This window comes from Lytechinus variegatus, chromosome 2 (assembly GCF_018143015.1).
Source record: "Lytechinus variegatus isolate NC3 chromosome 2, Lvar_3.0, whole genome shotgun sequence".
Lineage (NCBI taxonomy): Eukaryota > Metazoa > Echinodermata > Echinoidea > Temnopleuroida > Toxopneustidae > Lytechinus > Lytechinus variegatus.
In genome coordinates this window covers 77,575,429-77,596,833 of record NC_054741.1, presented here as the reverse complement: position 1 = coordinate 77,596,833, position 21,405 = coordinate 77,575,429, and the positions used below count along the sequence as shown (strand labels likewise).

Genomic DNA, 21,405 nt, shown 5'->3' with positions numbered 1-21,405 from the left:
ACTGATTGCCATTTATATCATTTTCAAGCCCAAGAACTTACAACCTGCCAATTTCTAATTTGTTTTTTCTCTCGCTCTCTCTCCATCTCTCTCCACCTCTCCCCCTCTCTCTCTTACTGTGATAGACTGCTAGGTTTTTTTTTATCACATTGTCAGTGTGATGTTTTAAAATGTTATGGATTATGTGTGTGATTGAAGAAAGCATATGTGAAGGAATTTACATGGTGTTTCAATATATGTATTATGAGGGTATTGGGATATATTTCTTATCTTCAAAAATATAAGCTGGCTTTGTTTTGTGTGATAAACCTTTACTTCTTTACTTAAAAACAAAGCTAGAATCACAATTCTGTGCTCTGCCATTTCTCCAGAGCTGCTCACAACTAAGTATGTCATTTTATATGTTCTACATCTTATAATCTAACTTGAGGCTGGAGCTTTTGTCTTTTCTGTTACACTAAACAGTATATGTAATAACCACCGGCTCCGCCTCTGTTACAAAGTATACATCTAGCAGATTTTAGTGATCATATTTCAATTAGTGAATTTTCTCATTTTGTGTTATACATATGTGATGGGTGACATTTCTGCCATCATGGCCATTGACTCATTGATGATCAACAAGGGCAAAATAGTATACCTGTACATTGATAATGTTTACACAATTTCATTGCATAAAGCAATGTTATAATTTATTTCAATGTTCAGACATATCACAGAGGCATATCAAATATCATTCATATGTTTTTATTGCATTTCAGCGGTCATTTGACAAGACCTTGTTCAGTATGTGAGTGGAAAATTGGCCAGCTTTATGTAGGATGGTTTCATAAGTACTGCCCTCTTGCTTAAAAAAAAATCCTGTGGAGCGTTTCATAAAGATATACATGTAGTTATAAATGACTTCACAGATAACTGAAATATGGCAAGCCAAATGTGATATTTATCACTTCAAATCATACTTTTGATCATGTGAATGCTTTGGCAAGTTATCTACTGTGTCATTCTCATTTCACAAATCAACCATGTGATACACCCCCATTAATTTAGTCATAAACAACTGAACTGAATTGTGATTATCCTCATAATGTCAATACAATAAGAATTGTATTTATATATGGTGTTTATGAAAAATTGAGTATGAGTTAAAATGATAATTAGGGCACAAGATATGTAGTCTTTACTGTCTCATAAATCATTTCATCTTGATTTGAACCGCCTTTGCCTGTAGATCATATTGTTTAGTTCATTTTTAGTGTTGCAAATTTTATTTGCTACTTTGTTTATTACAATGTCAAAGGTTTGATTTTGAATATCATTTGATATGTTAGATGTAAAATATATTTATTTGAATTCTTTATTGATAGAAGCAGCTGCATTGTGCTTCCTCTTAAACATAGACCTTGAATATTAGTGGCTGTATATTATTTCTTTTTATATTCATTTATTGTCTTCCATACCAAGGAAGTCTTTGGGATATCTCCATATATAACCCTTGTCACATTTTAAATGGATAAAATCCATTTTGTATTTTTATCATATAGTGAAATAAAAAAAAACTACACATGTAAAATTTTATTATCATTTTTCTTCATCAAATTCAGCACTGCTGCCAAAAAAATTGTGTAACTGCCAGAGGTGTTCCACTTTTACTTTTTTTAAACTCGATTTGAAAGACAAAATAAAAAAATTTGGAAGTTTCTCTTCTTTCTGATGTGTCTATTTTGAATTAGTAAGTGGGTAATAGTTGATGTTGGTTCGTAATGCCATTTGAATTAAAATATTATTTCATTGCACTGCAATGAATTTTTTTAAGGACAAAACTTATGTGAGCTCATTAATTTCCTACAAAGGCTATTCTACATGATTGTTTCATTCGAGTATACATCAAATAGTTGTCCTATGTTTGACAAATTCTTTCTATTACAGTATGTTTCAGCTTATTGTTGCTTTAATAGTCTATTGTATAATGAAAATTCTCTAGTCCCAATACAGTGCGCAGTAAACACTGTTCTGACATAGCATCTCTTGTATGAATTTTTGTTTTAGCAATGGTTGTACTGTAATGTTGTTCCTTGATTTGGTTGTGGTAACCTTTGTTATAATATAGTTGATTAAGTTTGGTTGTTTCTATATACCAGTAGGTCTCAATCTTACAAGGTCATATTTTTTTTCTACCAAGCAATTATCAATTGTAAACTCTTGAACATATTTATTATGATATAAATTTGCTCTTTTGGATGATGAAGCAGAGGAAACGCAAAATTAAGTTTGTTAATGATTTATTTCAACTCATTTCTTGCTGAAAGCCATTAGAGCATTTAAGTTTTGATTTGGCATATGGAATGCATTATTCTTTAAATGCACATGGAATTGGATTGAATGCATGATTCTTTAAGTGCACATGGAAGTGGATTTTATTTTACTAGATTATCTAATTTTTTAAAACAAACTAACTCTTGTGTCGTGATGCACATTATTACATGATGAAGTTAAGGGTGCACAATATTTTATATATTGTAATATTTTATGATGATCACTTTTGTAGATAATTGATTAAGAAAGTGGAGATGTTAATGAAGGTAAAGTGCATGTGGTGTTTGATAAATATCGAGTGATAATAATGGTTATATTGCAAATGTAATCATGTGTAAGTAATAAGGAAGTTGATTAGTAGACATTGTACATGCAGTTATGCAGTCACAGTTAGTATTAATTTACTTTATGTGTTTACTTTGTGTTTGCTTATTATCATGTATAGTATTCCTTCCCCATCTCATATGGTCATTCAATTGGCTGTTCAACTCTTATGATATATATTATATACATGTATATCAATCTCAAAACAGATTACAATTACATGTGTTTTATAGTGCTGAAAAGAATTCAGCATATATCTTTGAGAAAGTGAGCTTAATATTTTGAAATCCATCAAGAGTCTGACTAATGTAGTAGTTTTTGTGTTTTATTTGCTCCATGTAATGAATACAAGAGCACAAAATATGAATGGAAAAGCATAGGAACATTATATCATGTGATATGCACAATACAAGAAATGTGTTTTGTTATAATCATTATTAGCGAAGTCTCATGTGGGTCATTCTGGTTGGCCAAACGCGGTGATATTCCCATTTTCCTGGAGTGCATAGTCCAGGTCAGCCCTTTTGGTATCATGACAAACAAGACAGTACAAACTTATCAGAAATTTTGATCCACTTGGTCTAATTACTGTCAAGTCCAGCTGTCACTTGGTCTAATTTCCATGTTGTCAACTTGTGACATTTGTTTTGCACTTTGTCAGCTGAAAATTTGGTTCATAAACAGTTCATCTGGCATCACTATTAGGGTACTGCAAGAAAGTGCTTGAACATGAATCATCTGCACAATTTTGCACATACCTCAAAAATTGACATAAGTTACACTTTATTTGCAATCAGTTGCAAAGCTTGCAATTGATTGAATCGATCAATCGCAAACTTCTTCTTGCACCAGGATTGAATGTAACTTGTGTTAAGCTTCAGATTTGTGTTTCACTTTGCTCAACTTTTGCATGATTTGGGGATTTTTGCGTGCTTTGCAATCAACTGCATGTTTCTCCCAAGTCATTTTTGACCAAGTGGATATGAGACAAAATGGGTAGAACCTAAATGTAAATGGGGCTAGGAGGTAAATGAGCTTAATGGCAATTGGACCAATTGGTTACAGATGAACTGATATTGTAGATGAATTGGTTGTAGAGACAATATGGAAAGAAGACAAAGTGGGTGTAGATCAAGATTCAATTTCCTATTGTAAACAGAGAGTCAAAATGAAATGATACATAACTTTGTGTTACATGATTTTCATTTAATAAACGGGATAATGATGTTTATCTCCATAATTGTGTGTTATGTGATGGGTGTTTATATTCGGAGTGCAAATAATAGAGGTGAATATCTCTTTGTAATTGAGTATATCCTGGGATAAGTCAGTGTATTTCAAAGGTAAAAAATAAGTCTTTTTCTATTTTCTTTGCTTGTCCAAATTTTCTGCACGATTGCATGACACCCTTTAACCCCCAACATCTCAGGATAGAGTGGAATGCTCCTCCCCCAATGCATATATCATAGCTAGCCACCACTGGATAGGTCCATAGAATGAGAACATCAACTTTCCTTTTTTTTTCTTTCATATTTTTTGACAAAGAATGGGATCGTGATGATAAGGGTGATGATGATGGCAACAGGCGCGGATCCATGGGGAGGGCCTTGCCCTCCAAATAAATAAATAAAAAATGAGAAGGGTAAGGAAGAGAAAACGAGTGAAGGGGATAAGGAAAAGGAAAGATAAAGGAATGGAAAGGGAGAAGTGAAGTAAATGAGGGGAAAAGAGAAGAGGGGCAAAAGAAGGGAAGGGGGTGAAACATTGAGAAAATAAGAGTAAAATTGGACAAAGTCTGCCCTTGATGAGCGTAGTTTGATATGAAGGACGGGGTTATTACTCAACTGGGTGTTAATAATATTCTCCGACAAGTTAAATGCAAAAATAAGAAGAAAAAAAAACCTGGGTGCAAAAGGACGTATGTATCATTTCGTAAGGATTACATGGCAGTCGAGGTGTTTCGAGTCAATTAAAATGAAATAGCGCGAGTCAGCGCTTCACACTTTCTTTACTTTGTTTTCTGAGATATGCATGTTGATTGCAAAATTGTACATAAAACCCATGTCCTATTTATAATATGTGTCCGGCCGATAAAATTGGTCAATATCAACCAAAATAATTATTGGTCGATTTGAACCAATAATTATTTTGGTTGCTTGACCAATTTTATCGGTTGGACACCTATTAACCAACAGATTGGTCATTTTGACCAACCCTTTTTTAGAGTGTGGGTATAACAAGAATTTAGCACGCGCTTCGCGCTCAAATAATATCCCCTTCAAGAATCTATTTCTCCATGTACGTTTGTTTGATATCAAAGGTATTCGGTATAAACATTCTATTTCCGAAATTATTCAAACAGCGTTGGATGAAACTTAACACAGTAGTTGACGATATTTACCCAATAAAAGGCATGCAAGTTCCTCTTCAACAAAAACTAATAATTAGCGAGTCTGTTTGCGAGTGTTCTCTTATCGTGCACTATTAAACAACATAGTAAAATATGTGAATTATCAAGTGAAAACAATATTGTCGGATTTGTTTTTACCTTCCACTTAAGCAACAGAGTATAAAGTATTTTGGCAAAAGTGAGGCAGGTTTTCTTGAAAAAATAGGCAAAAAGAAGGATTTCCTAAGAATTTCTTGAAAAAAAAATAGTGGGAATTTCAAAATTCCCACTAAAAAAATTTCTTGAAAAAAAAAGGTGGGAATTTCAAAATTTTGGGGAAATATTAGAACTAAGGTAAAAACAAATCTGAGATATATATTTTTTTCACTTGATAACTGATATTTTACTATGTTCTTGAATAGTGCACTTCAACAAACTTCTCAGGAAGTGTATTCATTAGGTAAATTTTCGTATCGGCTTTTAATATCGATTCTGTTTTTATATCAATAAAAAGTACAAGCGCCAATTAAATCTTATGATTTTAAGTCAACACAGTGACTTGACCAGGTCCATGTACCGACGTCCATGTCAATTACTCGACGTATTTATTTATCATTACGTATTTTTTCTGTATTCTTTAGACAAGGTGGTCTCTTCAGTACATAAACTGCTTGTTATGAGACCTACAATACAAGGGAGAGATATAGAAAGAAGAAAAAAGGAGAGAGGGAAGGAGGAAAGAGAGGGAGGGGGAGATAGAACGGGAATATAATAATGCAGTGTATCAGAATACGGAGTATACACAAATTTGAAAATAACACAATGACTGCAAATAAAATTGAGAAAGACTTTTTTTTTATTTGTGATATCAAATACGTTTTCATTAATTTTATATACATCATTGTTTAAGATATATTCATTTTCCTTATTCTCAAACATTAGAGTGGTGTAACATATGCAAAAGGACAAATTCATATTTATTTTCGACATGTCTAATGAGACGATTAATTCTTTATATCCTTTTCTTCGATATTATGAAAGTATGAAAATTTGCAGTGTTCTCAACTACCAAATTTAAAAACTCCAAAACTAACCAAACTATCCGCAGCACGGCTCGTTACTCGAACAAAGAAACGTGATAACATTGGTTACCAGTCCAGTTTCGAATCCAATTTAAGATTTTGTTATTAGTATATAATGTTTCTATATATGGACTTGCTCCTTTCATACTTAAATGATTTAGTCACTGACTCACTGTCTAAGCCAACGTCATTTACGTTCAGAATTCATTTATCGTTCCTCCAATAATAATAATAAAAAAACATGTCGTGAAGGTTCATTTGCTCATGCAGCCCCTATTTTATATGGAACAAGCTCCCATTTCCCTAAAAAGAATCAGCTAAAAAAATTAAAACAGCCTTCAAAACCTACTTGTTTAAATTGCATTAAGCTCGACAAAGTGAGCTCATCAACACATCTCTTCCTCTACTTTACTTTCTGGAGTGCATAGAGACATATTTGTTATGTGTTATACAAAAACTGACTATCATTATTATACGAACCATAGCGATGTAAAACATATTTCTAACTAGGCTTATAAAAACTAAATAGGCAATAATAGGTTGAAGTGGAAGAAATTCAAAGGTAAATCAATATACACAAGTAGCTCTACGATTAAAACATTATAATTTACATGACAGCAAGTGTAGGCCTATTAAAAAAATAATCTTAGCAATGAAATCGTGCTTGAAACCACTAGTGCATCTAATCGAAAATATGTCATTTTTTTCTTTCAGTTTCCATTGATCAACATAAAAATAATTATCAAAAGATTACAAATAGACAGAAACTCCATGGTTTTGCAAACCAACGTCAAACAGAAAAGAAGCACACCGCTCATTCAATTTAAATCTCCTGTCTTATGAATGCAAGGAAAGCGTATATACACAAGTGAAAATACAATTTTCACAACCTTTTTGCAAAGACCCCCCAAAATAATATTTCAACATACGAAATGCTAAAATTTATTCAATGTTTTATAGTTTGCAACTGATGAACTTTGGTGAGTATGGTTAACTAGATTCAAAATGGATAAGATTTTCGCAGGTCGACAAAAGATATGAATATGTGTTCCGGAATCATTTAATTAGTATAAAAACAAATTTTCGCTGCCTTATTCGTTGCAGCAATTGAATCATCAGACAATTTCACTTTCTTCTTTCGTTTACCGAAATACCAAAACCCAGAACAAGCTCTTAAAATATCATGTTACCAAGATATGTACTAGGAAATACAAATCATTATATCTTAAGGTAAGATTTTATTTAACACATGACACAATACACAATTTTTTTTCTTCAATAAATGCTGATATGAACATTTTTGGATTAGGCTCGTATCACTATTATATCATGTACTATAATAAAGGGGCTATACTTTCCCCTTGTCGTAATAAGTGGATTTCTTGAAATAAAAATATATAGTACAGGCGTAATTATGAAAATTTGGATGCAAGAATAAAGTTTTGCTTATTTGTTTAATAAGCAAAGGGTTATTTGCACACAATGGATGATATGAGACAGACAATGATCATGTGGATGCATAGGCCCCCGACTAGGCCAACTTCTTTTGAATTAAATATAGAATAGGCCTTGTTCAACTCAGTGGATTTTACAATATGAGAAGCTTTTGATCAGATTGAATCACAATAAATCGCAACAATGGCAATCCCACTTCGTCTTCATTTCAATTTCCTTCAAATTTACTAAGTTTGCCAGCTTCTCCAGGAAGAATGCAGCTTTGGTTAATTCTACCACCAACTCTGCAATCTCTGCCACTCCTTCAGTAGCAACCAGCATAGCAATGAAAGCTGCAATTTGTGCAGAGGTGATGATCCAATCATACCACGGCATGCCAGACAATAAGGCTTTGGTCATATCCCAGAAGATATCCTCATGGAAACTATCAACAACGAGCACAAACATATCTTTCGCCATTGCTGGATAGTCGCCCTTTTCATAATCTTTCTGTATTTTGTCAACATCATTAATGAGCGTTTTGCTCTTATCAAGGTCATCCAAAGCAATTTGGATGGCCTTTTTCACTTCTTCTTCATCATCAGGAATATCAACTCCGATGAGCTCGAGGATGAGGATCACGCATTCTACAACAATACTGGCTATTTGTAATTTACTCGCTTTGTTACGGTTCGAGTTCAAACAAGTTAAACTGATGTCGGGCAGAAACATCGCACCGTCTCTGGTCACTTTGACAACCTGACCGTCAGTTGTCATTTCAAATGTTTTCTTTCCGAGTGCCTTCGCCATCCCATTGATTCTATCACCTGGTAATTGTACCAAGACATCCTTCAGTTTGAACCCTTTCTCTCTAGCATGTAACATTTGATTTACCTCACTAACCGTGACTTCCGTTGCCTTCCGCAATTCCTTGATCTTGCCCTGATCACTAGCTTTTTTGTAGTCGTCTGGAAAGCGTTCCATCACCGTGTGTAATGCAGCTTTGGTTATGAATTCATCAAACATCTGTTTGAAAGCCATCTTTCTGTAAATTATAAGAAAAAATATCATTTCATACAATTATAATTGATCCTCCAAATATGCAGCATGAGCGACATGGTAGACAAAGGTTTTTGGAAATTATTTTCAGTTGAATGCTGGATGTAGACTTACCGCCCTTTCACACGGTAAGAAAATCGAATTTTGAATGATGATTCCAGTGAGAAATACGGCCAATGACGAATATATAGCACGTGTGAAACCAAACTAGAACATGATTAGAATCACGAACACTAATCACAGTCACGTTCGATAACAATAGCAATCATCATTACAATGATGATTCAAAATTCAAGTATGAAAGGGCCCATAGACAATAGGCCTATGCTCAGAAAAGTTTTTAGGCGTTTTATGTTAATCGGCCGGGGGGGGGGGATTCTGAAGTTTCATAAGTTTCCTCATAAGTTACCCATTTTAATGGAGTGCTGATGGACCTCCAAATTCGTATTCTGAAAACTGTAAAAACCTTTATTCAGTTGCCAGTGCATGTGGAAAACATTATTGAATTGTAAATTTATGAGTTGCGCTTTACGTCTTGCGGACGTCTTCATGCACCGCAAAATGTAAAACGCATTCATGTTGTGTGTATATATACGGTATACACACACACATATATATATATATATATATATATATATATATATATATATATATATATATATACATATATATACATGACTCGAAAAGAGTGAGATACAGAAACGTATCTCACCAACAAATTAATGCGAGGGTGAAGCGCGAGCTGAATTTTTTTTAGCATACTGACCTTAAAACAGGAAAATTAAGTGTACCTGTTTAGGACTGTTTGTCGTAACTCATTAGGAGGATATACAGGATACATATCTCACTACACAGACTGAATGCGAGTGCCGAGAGCGATCTGAATTTTTTTAGATTCTGACCTGAAAGCTTGATATTCTAAGCATGTTTGGTACCAATGATTAAGATTGATATCTAAAATAACAATAGATTCGAGCGCGAAGCGCGAGCTGAAAATTGTGATATTACGATCTGAAAAAAAAACACGACAGTTTTTTTTTATAAAGAACAAGATATATATCCAACAAAAAATCATTGCAAATCGAAGCGGGAGTTCTTTTGAGGTTAAGAACTGAAAACGGGACATTCTTTTCACCTATTTAATCATGTAAAGTGTAGGTTTTAGCTACAAAAATGATGCGAGCGCGAAGCGCGAGCTTGAAATTTTCATATTCCAATCTGAAAAGCGGACATTTTGAGCACGATTTGAAATGAAGAACGAGTTGTGTATCTCAATCCCGCTTGCTGAACATTACAATCTTATTTTATATATGCACATCCGGAATTGTTGGGGGGGGGGAAACGATATGTTTGCCCCCCAATATTTTCATTGATGGGGCGATCGCCCCCCTGCCCCCCCCCCCCACCCTCCCCAGGATCGACGCCTCTGCTTCGGTTATAATGCTCATCCATTTATGTGCAATAGGAGTTTTAAAGAATTTCTCGACACGTTTTACGAGGGTCGATCTTTATTGATATTTTTTCCATTTGACAGGTATAGCAGATAATATGACAGGATAATAATTCTGCTTCAGCAAATGAGACATTCTGAAAATACCTTTATTATCCAATCTTTTCTAAAAAGTAAAGAGCCATCTACCAAGAGTCATTCCATGTAATTTGATTAACAAAAAACTCATGAGGAGGATTTTCTTTAAAAATTGACTCACACCAAAACTGAAAAACTCCTTTATTAAAAGCATTATCCGTTTGTATTTTTTATTATTATTTATTGTAATTCATGTTTTCTTAATTCCAAGGGGACCCTACTATATAAACACTTTTAACGATTTTACCTCTTATAGTCGTACAAATACGTATTCAGCTTTGACCCTATCTCCGAAATGTATACATAATTTTTATAGAAGTTTTATTAGATATGAAGGATGTGTCATTGGAACGATTTGGACAACATCAATTAAAACGTATCCATCTCTATCATGATGATATTTAGGGACTAACAAAGCACCAGTTATTTTAAACATAAATATAAATCGTATCTTGTCAACTCTACATTAACTGTTAAAGGACAAGTCCACCCCAACAAAAACTTGATTTGAATAAAAAGAGAAAAATTCAACAAGCATGACACTGAAAATTTCATCAAAATCGGATGTAAATTAAGAAAGTTTTGGCATTTTAAAGTTTCGCTTATTTTCAACAAAATAGTTATATGAACGAGCCAGTTACATCCAAATGAGAGAATTGATGACATCACTCACTCACTATTTCTTTTGTTATTTATTATATGAAATGTGAATATTTTTATTTTCTCGTCATTTTCATGTGAAATGAAGTTTCATTCCTCCCTGAACACATGGAATTCCATTATTTTAACATTTTGTGCTTCAGGCAAGGAGGTCCTAATCGTCAAATTCGTAAAAATTGAAATATTGTATAATTCAAACAATAAAAAACAAAAGAAATAGTGAGTGAGTGACATCATCGACTCTCTCATTTGGATGTAACTGGCTCGTTCATATTACTATTTTGTTGTAAATAAGCGAAACTTTGAAATGTCATAACTTTCTTATTTTATATCCGATTTTGATGAAATTTTCAGCATTGTGCTTGTTTGATTTTTCTCTGTTGATTCAAATCAACATTTTTCTGGGGTGGACTTGACCTTTAATGCGCAAAATTTAAGAGTTGACCTCGATAGGTCTCTGGCCTTTGCAAATCACCTACATCCACTACATATTGGGTTCATCTTTTCATTTTGTATGGATGTGAATAAAATTAATTTGAACTTATATTTGAAAATTTCCTCAAGAAGCAAGGCTACGGAAAGGCAGAACAGGTGGTTGGGGCTCCCTTCCGTAAAAGGACGCGATTGTCCGCACCATCCGTAAACAGTCATAAGTGTTTGGATACGACTACTTCCCGGGTAATTGCGAATACTTACGGTGGACGTAAATGAACAAATGGACGCAATGTGCATATTTTCACGGATAATCTTCGTCCAAGCTACGGATATTTTACGGATAGTTACGTTCAGTTACGGTGACTTGCAGAAGTCTGCATCCGTAGCGACTCCCTGCGAAATTTTGAAAAATTTCGCGGGCTTGGCGCCGTAAGTCTGCGTATTACTACGGATCAGTTACTAAGAGTTACGTCAATTGCGTCCATGTCGCGTCCACCAATCCGTATCTATCCGCGGTGGACGTAACTCAACGTAAGTGACTGTGTAAATGTAGCTTTGTATTCCAAATTGAAAACTTATTAAGGAAACATCATTATGTAAATGATAATAATTATACATTATTATTATGAAAAAAAATAATGTATTCATTTTGTGATGGTCACACTATGTACATTGTCATAACATGCAGAAACAAATAAATAAATAAATGATAAACATTATGTTTTTCAAGGTATACACCATAAATGAAAAAAAGTTGACGATGAGATTGACAATATGATAAAACGATTAATACTATACTTATTGTTATTACTATTTTCACGAATGTGAATAAAATGGACCGTCGGAGAATCATAATAATTGATAAAAGATATTAAAAAATACATCTCATACGAAAATAACTGAGCATGCCAGATATTCAGCTGGCATAACATCGAGTATTCAAACTGGATTTTGATATTAATTTTGAAAGCACATTCTCTTTAAAATGACAATGTGTATCAGATTTGTCACTTTGTCAATCCTTAATTCTACTCAGACGCACTTACCAGATTTGGTGATGCTTTACTCCTCAGGAAACCCTTGGCAGAGGTAAAGTTGAGTCCGTCACTTGACGCTTGCCAATAAATTACAATGTAGAAATATAATCAACATTAATGTACAGACAAGCATTTATTCTCGATCTATTCTCGTCGTCAATTTACGAAATTCTCAGCGACACCTTCCAGTTCGAATGACACCTGATAATAAAGAAGCATTGAAGTTAAGTAAGGCAAGACCTCTTCATCTTCACTGAAGTCTCCAATCAGCTTGAGCGATTAGATAAATCTAGTAGTCATCATTTTTTTTTTCGGGCATCACGCGTGAATGACAAACAAATGCCCTACGTGCAGACAAGGCTCATACAAGCTACCAGGAACCGATTGCAATTATTGTCCCGAGCTGGTACTTATTTGGGGATGCTGTATTTACCTCAGTGATAAATGACTATCAAAGCTTTTTTTCATATATACAGTGCGTATCAAAAAAAAGTTTACACTTTGAAAAAATCCTGTAAAATTATACATTTGTAATATCCTGACGATTTTTCCACATTTTAACATTGGTACAGATCCATTTAATCAAATGACGATATAAATGTCAAAAAATATTTCCGCTTGAGTGAGTACCACTTACTTTTGAAAAGTTAGTGAAAAATGATTTGCGCAGAACTTTGAAATAGTTATGCGAATAAAAGTAGACCTTAATCATGAAGAACATGTATAATTCAGCTATTAGAACTGATTTAAAGATATCTTTTACCTTTTTTGACTTGTTTCCTACCCAAAATGCTTCGAAGAGAGCATTTCACCCCACCCCTCTCCCCCACATACCGAGGCCATCGTGAGGATATTTGCTTTACACTGAGCTGTGATTTACATGGAATGGCTTATGCTTGATTTTCATTTTGTTAATCGTTGCCAAGCTTGGGAAAAGTGTGGAGAAACAAGTATTAAATGAAAAATGAAATTTAAACCCACTTCCAATGATAAAAATTTAGTGAAATAATGCTGGAGATGTCTGATATAAACTTTTGTTCATATTCAGTTATGTCCTCAGATCCAGCTGGCACAAAAAGGGTAAATGTTGTGCTTACTAAGTGTTGAAATTTCAATTTGGATGGCAAAATCGTTACACAATGCTTGAATGTATCCATCTTATTTCAACTGACTAAAAGTGCAAGGGAAATGTATGAGAAATGTTTCGCAGAGTAAGTTTGATTTCACTGTTTCCCCTTAACACAGCGTGAAAACGAGCATTTCTGCGCAAACTGATTTCTGTGAGCTTTACAAAAATGGACAGTGCTCACTCATGTGTAACATTCTGACAAAACTTTTACTTTCATTAGATAGATGAGACCCAAACCCAAGATTATATGTGAAAAAATAATAACCACATGTTGTATATTTTTTAATTCCCAGGGCTTTTTCAAAGTGTAAACTTTTTTTTGATACGCACTGTATAGTAGCGGAAAAGTAATTTTTTATGTTATAGGAGATATATGGTGGATTGGAAGATTTATTTTCATATTTAGATCACGTACTGTGCAGAGGCAGAACTCACATGACTTGTCTTTGTCTTATCTTGGGTTAAGTCGGCATATTATGCAGGCTAATTGCATGTACTCCGCCAATTTGTTGAACGTGAGGTTGCCGAGCAAGCAGTTTACATACTTACCAGGTGTCGGGGGGTGATTTTAGATTTGAAGTAGTCCAATGACTAATGGAATGTGATAGTACTTTCGAAGTATATAATGGCGTATCAAAAGGCAGCGAGGGCGCCAAAATGAGGAAAGCGGGGGGAATAAGGAGAAAGGCAAGAAAGGACGACCGGCGCGCGGCGTCAAAATGCATTGTAAACACTTAATTCCGGTCTCAGATCCTCTCTGGCACTTGCCCCAGTCGCTGCTTTTCTCTTTTGATATGGAACTTAGTGTAACCATAGTAGGTCTATGGTGTAACTTCATAAAATAAAGAATTAGGGGGAAGGAAGATAAGGATTTGTTTCTGAAAATGTGGTCATCGTAGGTCATCGTAGGGTTTACCACCTTTTTTCTTCCCTCGATCGTCCCTTTTTTCAGGTATTTGAAATTTTCACCTTGCGCTATACGCTCTCATTATTGATCTAGTTAGTCGGGTATTATGAACAAAATTATTGCATGACCGTCAAGTTGGGTATTTATATCGGCGAAGCAAATGTCGTCGGAGCAATGATGGTGGAGCAATTATGGGTGGAGCAAATATCGATGGAGAAGTTGTCGGTGGAGCAATAGTCAGGAGTAATTATCGGAGGAGCATTTGTCGCATTTTGCGTAGTAATTTCCGGCAGAGCAGATATAGGAGGCCGTTATGCGGAGCAATGTCATGGAACGTAAATTGTACAGTTTTCAGATTTAATCATCAACAAATTTCAGCTCGCGATTCGTCTGCCCACATCATTTATACCTATTTATACATATTCTCTCGATGATTACCGAACTGATCAGAGTTTCCCAGGGGGGGGGGGGTACGGCGCAGATGTCGTGGGTAGACGTCCGGGGGTAGTCGGTGTCTATGTCCGAGGAGAAACTTGTCCTAGGGGTACTCCTATAGCTAGCTAGGGGTGGACATCCTTGGGTGGATGTCCAGGGAGTAGATGTTCTAGAACCTCACAATCAAACTACCTTTATTGACTTAAGCAATTATTAAGGTTATATGGTTTTATATTTGAGTGATTGTTTACATGATATTAATTAGACCATTCTAGGAATAAATCATCATTATTCTTAACAAGCAATAATATTGTTTGAACATGGAGCTACTTAGTAGTTTCATTGTTTGAACATTATCAAACTTTACAAGCCACGTAAACATAATTTTTTTTATTATCATCAATAAAAGTATACACCCCTCGAAGCTGCTTATAGGAGCGGTGGTACAATTGGTGCAGAGTAGTTGTAATAGTAGTAGTAGTAGTAGCAGTAGCAGTAGTAGTAGTAGTAGTAGTAGTAGTAGTATTAGTAGTAGTAGTAGTAGTAGTAGTAGTAGTAGTAGTAGTAGTAGTAGTAGTAGTAGTAGTAGTAGTATAGTATAGTAGTAGAAGAATAGAAGTAGTAGTAGCAGTAGTAGTATTAGTATTAGTAGTAGAAGTAGCAGTAGTAGTAGTAGTAGTAGTAGTAGTAGTAGTAGTAGTAGTAGTAGTAGTAGTAGTAGTAGTGGTGGTGTAGTATTAGTAGTAGTAGTATACTACATGTATAGTAGTAGAAGAATAGAAGTAGTAGTAATAGTAGTAGTAGTAGTAGTAGTAGTAGTAGTAGTAGTAGTAGTAGTAGTAGTAGTAGTAGTAGTAGTAGTAGTAGTAGTAGTAGTAGCAGTAGTAGCAGCAGTAGTAGTAGTAGTAGTAGTAGTAGTAGTAGTAGTAGTAGTAGTAGTAGTAGTAGTAGTAGTATAGTATAGTAGTAGAAGAATAGAAGTAGTAGTAGTAGCAGTATTAGTATTAGTATTAGTAGTAGAAGAAGCAGCAGTAGTAGTAGTAGTAGTAGTAGTAGTGGTGGTGGTGGTGGTGGTGGTATAGTAGTAGTAGTAGTAGTAGTAGTAGTAGTAGTATACTACATCTATAGTAGTAGAAGAATAGAAGTAGTAGTAATAGTAGTAGTAGTATAGAAGTAGTAGTAGTAGTATAGTAGTAGTAGTAGTAGTAGTAGTAGCAGTAGTAGCAGCAGCAGCAGTAGTAGTAGTAGTAGTAGTATAGCAGTAGTAGTAGTTTTAGTCAGGCCCATTTGAGACTTACTGTTGCAGCTAAAACAAAATATGAACATGATATAAATAGGAATGCAATAATCTATGAAATTTCTGAAAAATCCACTCAAGATCGAGGTACAACCATTTACCTTAACTCATTTTGAATCCTCTTCAGAAGTACTCTTTCCTTATTTAGCATAGTATAAATGTCAGTCAACTTTGGGCATAAACCAATTGGCATAATAACATTTTTACAGTACTGTCTTTTTTCGCCAAAATTATGAACCACAAAATAAAGTGCCGTAGTCAATAACAGTGATCAAGTGTACAAATAATTTACACTCGAAATGCTAATTCGTCTTGTCATTTACATATCGACACTTAATGTTTTTTCTCATTGGAGTTCAGCTTCAATCCTTCTTCAAGTTTCCTCATTTTTTCCCTATGTTCTTTCTGTGTTTCATGCTGTTCTTTGGTTTTTTTTTCAATTTTCACTTGTTGTTATTCTCCTTCTTATAACTATCACTCTCTTTTCTCCAGGTCAAAATAACCTTAAAGTTTTTCCTGCTGCAAATTATCAAATGGAAAATTTGCAATATTTTTGTTGTCGCTTTGTTAAAGGACAAGTCCACCCCAACAAAAACTTGATTTGAATAAAAAGAGACAAATTCAACAAGCACAACACTGAAAATTTCATCAAAATCGGATGTAAAATAAGAAAGTTATGGCATTTTAAAGTTTCGCTTATTTTCAACAAAATAATTATATGAACGAGCCAGTTACATCCAAATGAAAGAGTTGATGACATCACTCACTATTTCTTTTGTATTCTATTATATGAAATATTTTGATTTTCTCGACATTCATGTAAAATGAAGTTTCATTCCTCCCTAAACACGTGGAATTCCATTATTTTAACATTATGTGCTTCAGGCAAGGAGGTCCTAATTGTCAAATTCGTAAAAATTGAAAAATTGTATAATTCAAACAATGAAAAAAAGAAATAGTGACATCATCGACTCTCTCATTTGGATGTAACCGGCTCGTTCATATAACTATTTTGTTGATAATAAGCGAAACTTTGAAATGTCATAACTTTCTTATTTTACATCCGATTTTGATGAAATTTTCAGCATTGTGCTTGTCTGATTTTTCTCTATTGATTCAAATTAACATTTTTCTGAGGTGGACTTGACCTTTAAGAATATTGTAAAATTGAAGTAGTTACCCGTTGACTTGAAAACTCACAATTCCTTTCCTCCTATTATGCATCTTTCTTCAAGTGTCCTCATTTTTTCATTCTTTTCTTTCTGTGTTTCATTCTGTTTTCGATTTTTATTTTCACTTCTTGTTGTTCTCTTTCTTAAAACTATCTCTCTTTGTTCTTATGATCTCGGCCGTCGATCACGCGATCGCGACGAAAATTGGCATGCGCGTATACCCATGGCATATTCTACAAAACTATTAGATAAAATTTTGCAAAAATCTCATTGCTAATCAATTATGCTAATTCATGCGTAAAATCAAAAGTTTGCTTCTAATTATAAATATTGCCCCTATAATGCTTATTTTAGGTTCACAGACTCTTTAAGAGATGTCTAGTAGATATATGCCATTTGGATAATTGGATATGCATGTATGTTCCCTAACTTCCTAATAGAATACCAATATGGGAAGGTATTCTGAGGCCATTTTATCCTCATTTTTATTTTTTTTCATCAAGATCACTTTCTATCTCTCATATAAATTTTCATTTTTATCCGAGATAATCTTTTATCTTGTTAATCTGAAGGTGATACACAGCAGAGCAGGGACTGCATACACATATCCACCCATATTATTTATTCATTTTATTTTTGTTAGTTCCTCTCTCTTGTATATAGCTAACTTTCTTATCTCACTCGCTTTTTCTTTTTATTTTAATCATCTGTATTGTTTCATTTTTTCATTCAATCTATTTAGATAAGACAAAATAAACTTTGAATAGGGCGAGGCTATTTTATGACTGCAACATCAATTTCAACTACATTTCTGGTTAATTTTTCTCAAATTTTTTAAATGAAAATAAAGGAATATTCTATTATCACTGACAGTATACCCTTCCTGTAGAATGATGAAATATTTCCAAAGAGGTTTGTTAACTAATGTTGTCTTTGAAATGATGCATGAAATGATGTGATACTGGCAGTGACATGACATATGCTCCTGTGACATTTGCTCCGGTCGTAATATCTCAGAGGGCCGAGGTACAAAAAAACTCTACTACACTCAGTTAAGAGTGTAAGAGCTTTAGTTCATAATAATGTAAAGATTAGGATTAGGGTTTATTTAGTTTTGGAGGTTAGGTTTAGTTTTAACGTGCAGATTTTCCACCAGAGCAATTGTCATGGAACCAATATTGACATCTTCAAAAAGACGATAGATTTGCTCATTTTTCAAAAAAGAATTCCCGGTAAAGATGCATTAGTGAAAGCACGCTTGAATTTTTTTTAAATTGACACACTCTCCCTCCTTTGCCACACCTGATAGAAAAGGATTTTCATTGGATGTATGGGATTGGAGTGCTATAGAACAGCCATTCTCATTGTATATTGCTTTATAAATAGGCATGCCTTACAGAGATACAAATATAGAGAGATTTAAAGGGTATTTTAACAGTTTATCTGATATAAATTGGACACCAGAACACCATCCCTGCATTTGATGACTCTTGGCAATGATTAACAGAAGCTATGCCACAGTCAAATTCTAATTCAGTAATGTTCAAACAAGCTTAAATAATTCTAATACTTTCAACATATGATGTTTGAACATTATGCATGCCATGTGTTTGTCTGCAGTTTGTCCAAACACAAATAAAGTTCAATCCTCTCCCTGATCATAGGGACATGATTTTTCTGAATTTGGAAGAAAACACTCGTAACGCTCATTTGTTCACTTAAATTTTGTAGTGCGACATTAAAATGACACTAAACATGACAAGTACAAAAAAAATATTTGCATCTTTTGATAATAGATATATAGCAACAACATTTCTGTTGGGCTTTTTTTATTCAATTTCAATTAACAAACATATTATTCAGTTATTTCTTCTGAAACATACAACATAACCCTATAAACTCCCCTCCCACCTAACATAATTATGTCATACCTATGCAAATACACAATGACTTGACATATACAATTGATATAGCCTATTTTAGATGTATTGTAAAGATAGTACGTTTTAGCCTGGCGATGCATATTCTTATTTCATGTCCACAAAATACATGGTTATCTTCAACTTGGGATAACTCAGGTGTCTTGTATATTACAATCCTTCTATTTATGATAGAAACTATATTCATAACAGTCACTATGGCAAAGATGCTACAGGGTATCCAAGAAAAAAGTGATGTCACACAGTATAAAAGAAAAAGACTGTGGCTAACAAATAAAACAAACAATGCACATTCAACCACAGTGCACTGAAGGCAACATGATTATTTATAAAAAAAAAAGTGGGTGAGAAAAATTATTTATTTTAACACAATATAGACATTGGTGGAGGGATGTTACATTTAGGTAGGATACAATATGTCTATGAACATATTTCACAAGGTATGCATGTATGATACTAAATACATGCATATTAAGGTCAACTGACACACAAGAAATAGAATATGTATCTCATTGAAATTGAAATACAGCCCCAAGAATGCATTCATGCATGTCTTAACAATCCATTTGCTTTAGAAATCTTTAATTTTGCAGTACTGTGTACAATACCTTATATTTCACTGTGCATAGAATGAAAACAAAAAATACCATCTCTTGAAAATTATGAGGAGGAAAAATATGTCAAATAAGTTGGCATTTAACAGCTATTTCTTATTTTCATTAATTCACAAGTAAAACATAAATAACCCCGATAATATCACAATCACATATCCCCACGGTCACTGCAGCTCTTAAGAATGCTGCATTGTCATACATGTGATGCTATATATACAGACATAGTCCACAAAGTCAAATCTAGGTTATTTTGTTGGCCTACCCTAAGTTTCTAAAGATACATGCCCTGATGAAGGGGGGGGGGGGGGCAGGCAGGAGAAAGGACAAGGGGGCATGATTGATGACATATCAATGAATAACAACAGACTTGTTCATAAGAATCATAGGTAGAGTCAAGTTACAGCAATGTTTTCCTTTGGCAAGATGCTAGTCTACATTTGCCGCACTCAACCCAGGTGGAGTAAGTAAAGAGTGATTCAGACATATACTCTACAAGAAGCAATTGTGGAGTTTCATGAATGTATAGGACAGACATGGGAATTGTACAAGAGCTCAATTATTCATTTCTTAACAGATTATTAATGCACGTGGTTCACCATGTACAGAAGCGGGGTGTGCTGTACAAAGGAGTACAATTATCATGGAAGCGCTTCTTAACAAGAAGACAATCAAGATCAATCATTTAGAAATAAAAGTCAGCACCAAGAAGATGCATACTAACATAAAAACCAATTGATATACTACAGAATAAAAAGAGACTTGTCACCATGTACTATAAATTCTGTATTGCAGAATCTGGTTTTATTGGGACAAAAGCTGCCTGCTTTATAAGAGCATAAAAAAGAGTAAGACCGTACAGCTTTTGGGTGTTGTAAATCAAGACTTACTTCACATGACATGACGACCGACTAAAATTAACTATGCATCATTGGATCACAGCAGGTTAAATTGATTACATAGAAATAACTGGGCCATGAAAATTCAAAATACAATCAATTGCACAATTCAAGTATAACTGTCAGTCTAAGGGGGGGGGACTTAAAAGTTAAAATCAATTGTAAGATTTTGTAACATACTCTAGAGGGTACCCATGTAAACAATTTTTAGATGCTACACAAACACTTTATTTGGATAACTCTCTAGAATGTTCCTTTGTATCGCAGGGCACAAGATTTTAAATGATACAAATGCTGTTTTTGAACTTGAAAATAAGTACCGTAACATGTAAAATGGGTTTTTTTATACATAACTTTTTCTTGTTTATACACATATTTTCAATTAATGTTATTTTTAATGTTTGGACAAAAAATTACTCACATGATTTGATTTAAGAGTAGTAGGTTAAAATAGAGAATCTTGGGGAATAAGTGATTATCTTTATGACCCAACATGTTAAATATGATTATATTCTAGTTTGAACAAGTCTGTTTTAATTGTCAACACTACAATTTTTTTCAAAGAGCATAATTCTGTTTTTCTTTAATTCCCCTTGAAAATGGAACAATTTGAAATGTTATAAAACAATTGTGAATAAGAATTAAGAACATAGATAATTTGCTAAAAAGATAATTCTACAACAAATGTGAA

At 33.9% G+C, this 21,405-nt stretch overlaps 1 protein-coding gene across 1 annotated transcript; it reads right to left on the bottom strand.

Annotated features, from left to right (window-relative positions):
- Positions 1-5,889: 5,889 nt before the first annotated feature.
- Positions 5,890-12,502, bottom strand: LOC121409643. The gene is made up of 2 exons (XM_041601551.1): positions 12,334-12,502; positions 5,890-8,590 (listed from the first exon to the last, which is right to left on the bottom strand). The coding sequence occupies exon 2, from the start codon at positions 8,584-8,586 to the stop codon at positions 7,732-7,734; it is 855 nt and encodes a 284-aa protein (XP_041457485.1). The 5' UTR covers positions 8,587-8,590; positions 12,334-12,502; the 3' UTR covers positions 5,890-7,731.
- Between the last annotated feature and the right edge of the window lie 8,903 nt (positions 12,503-21,405).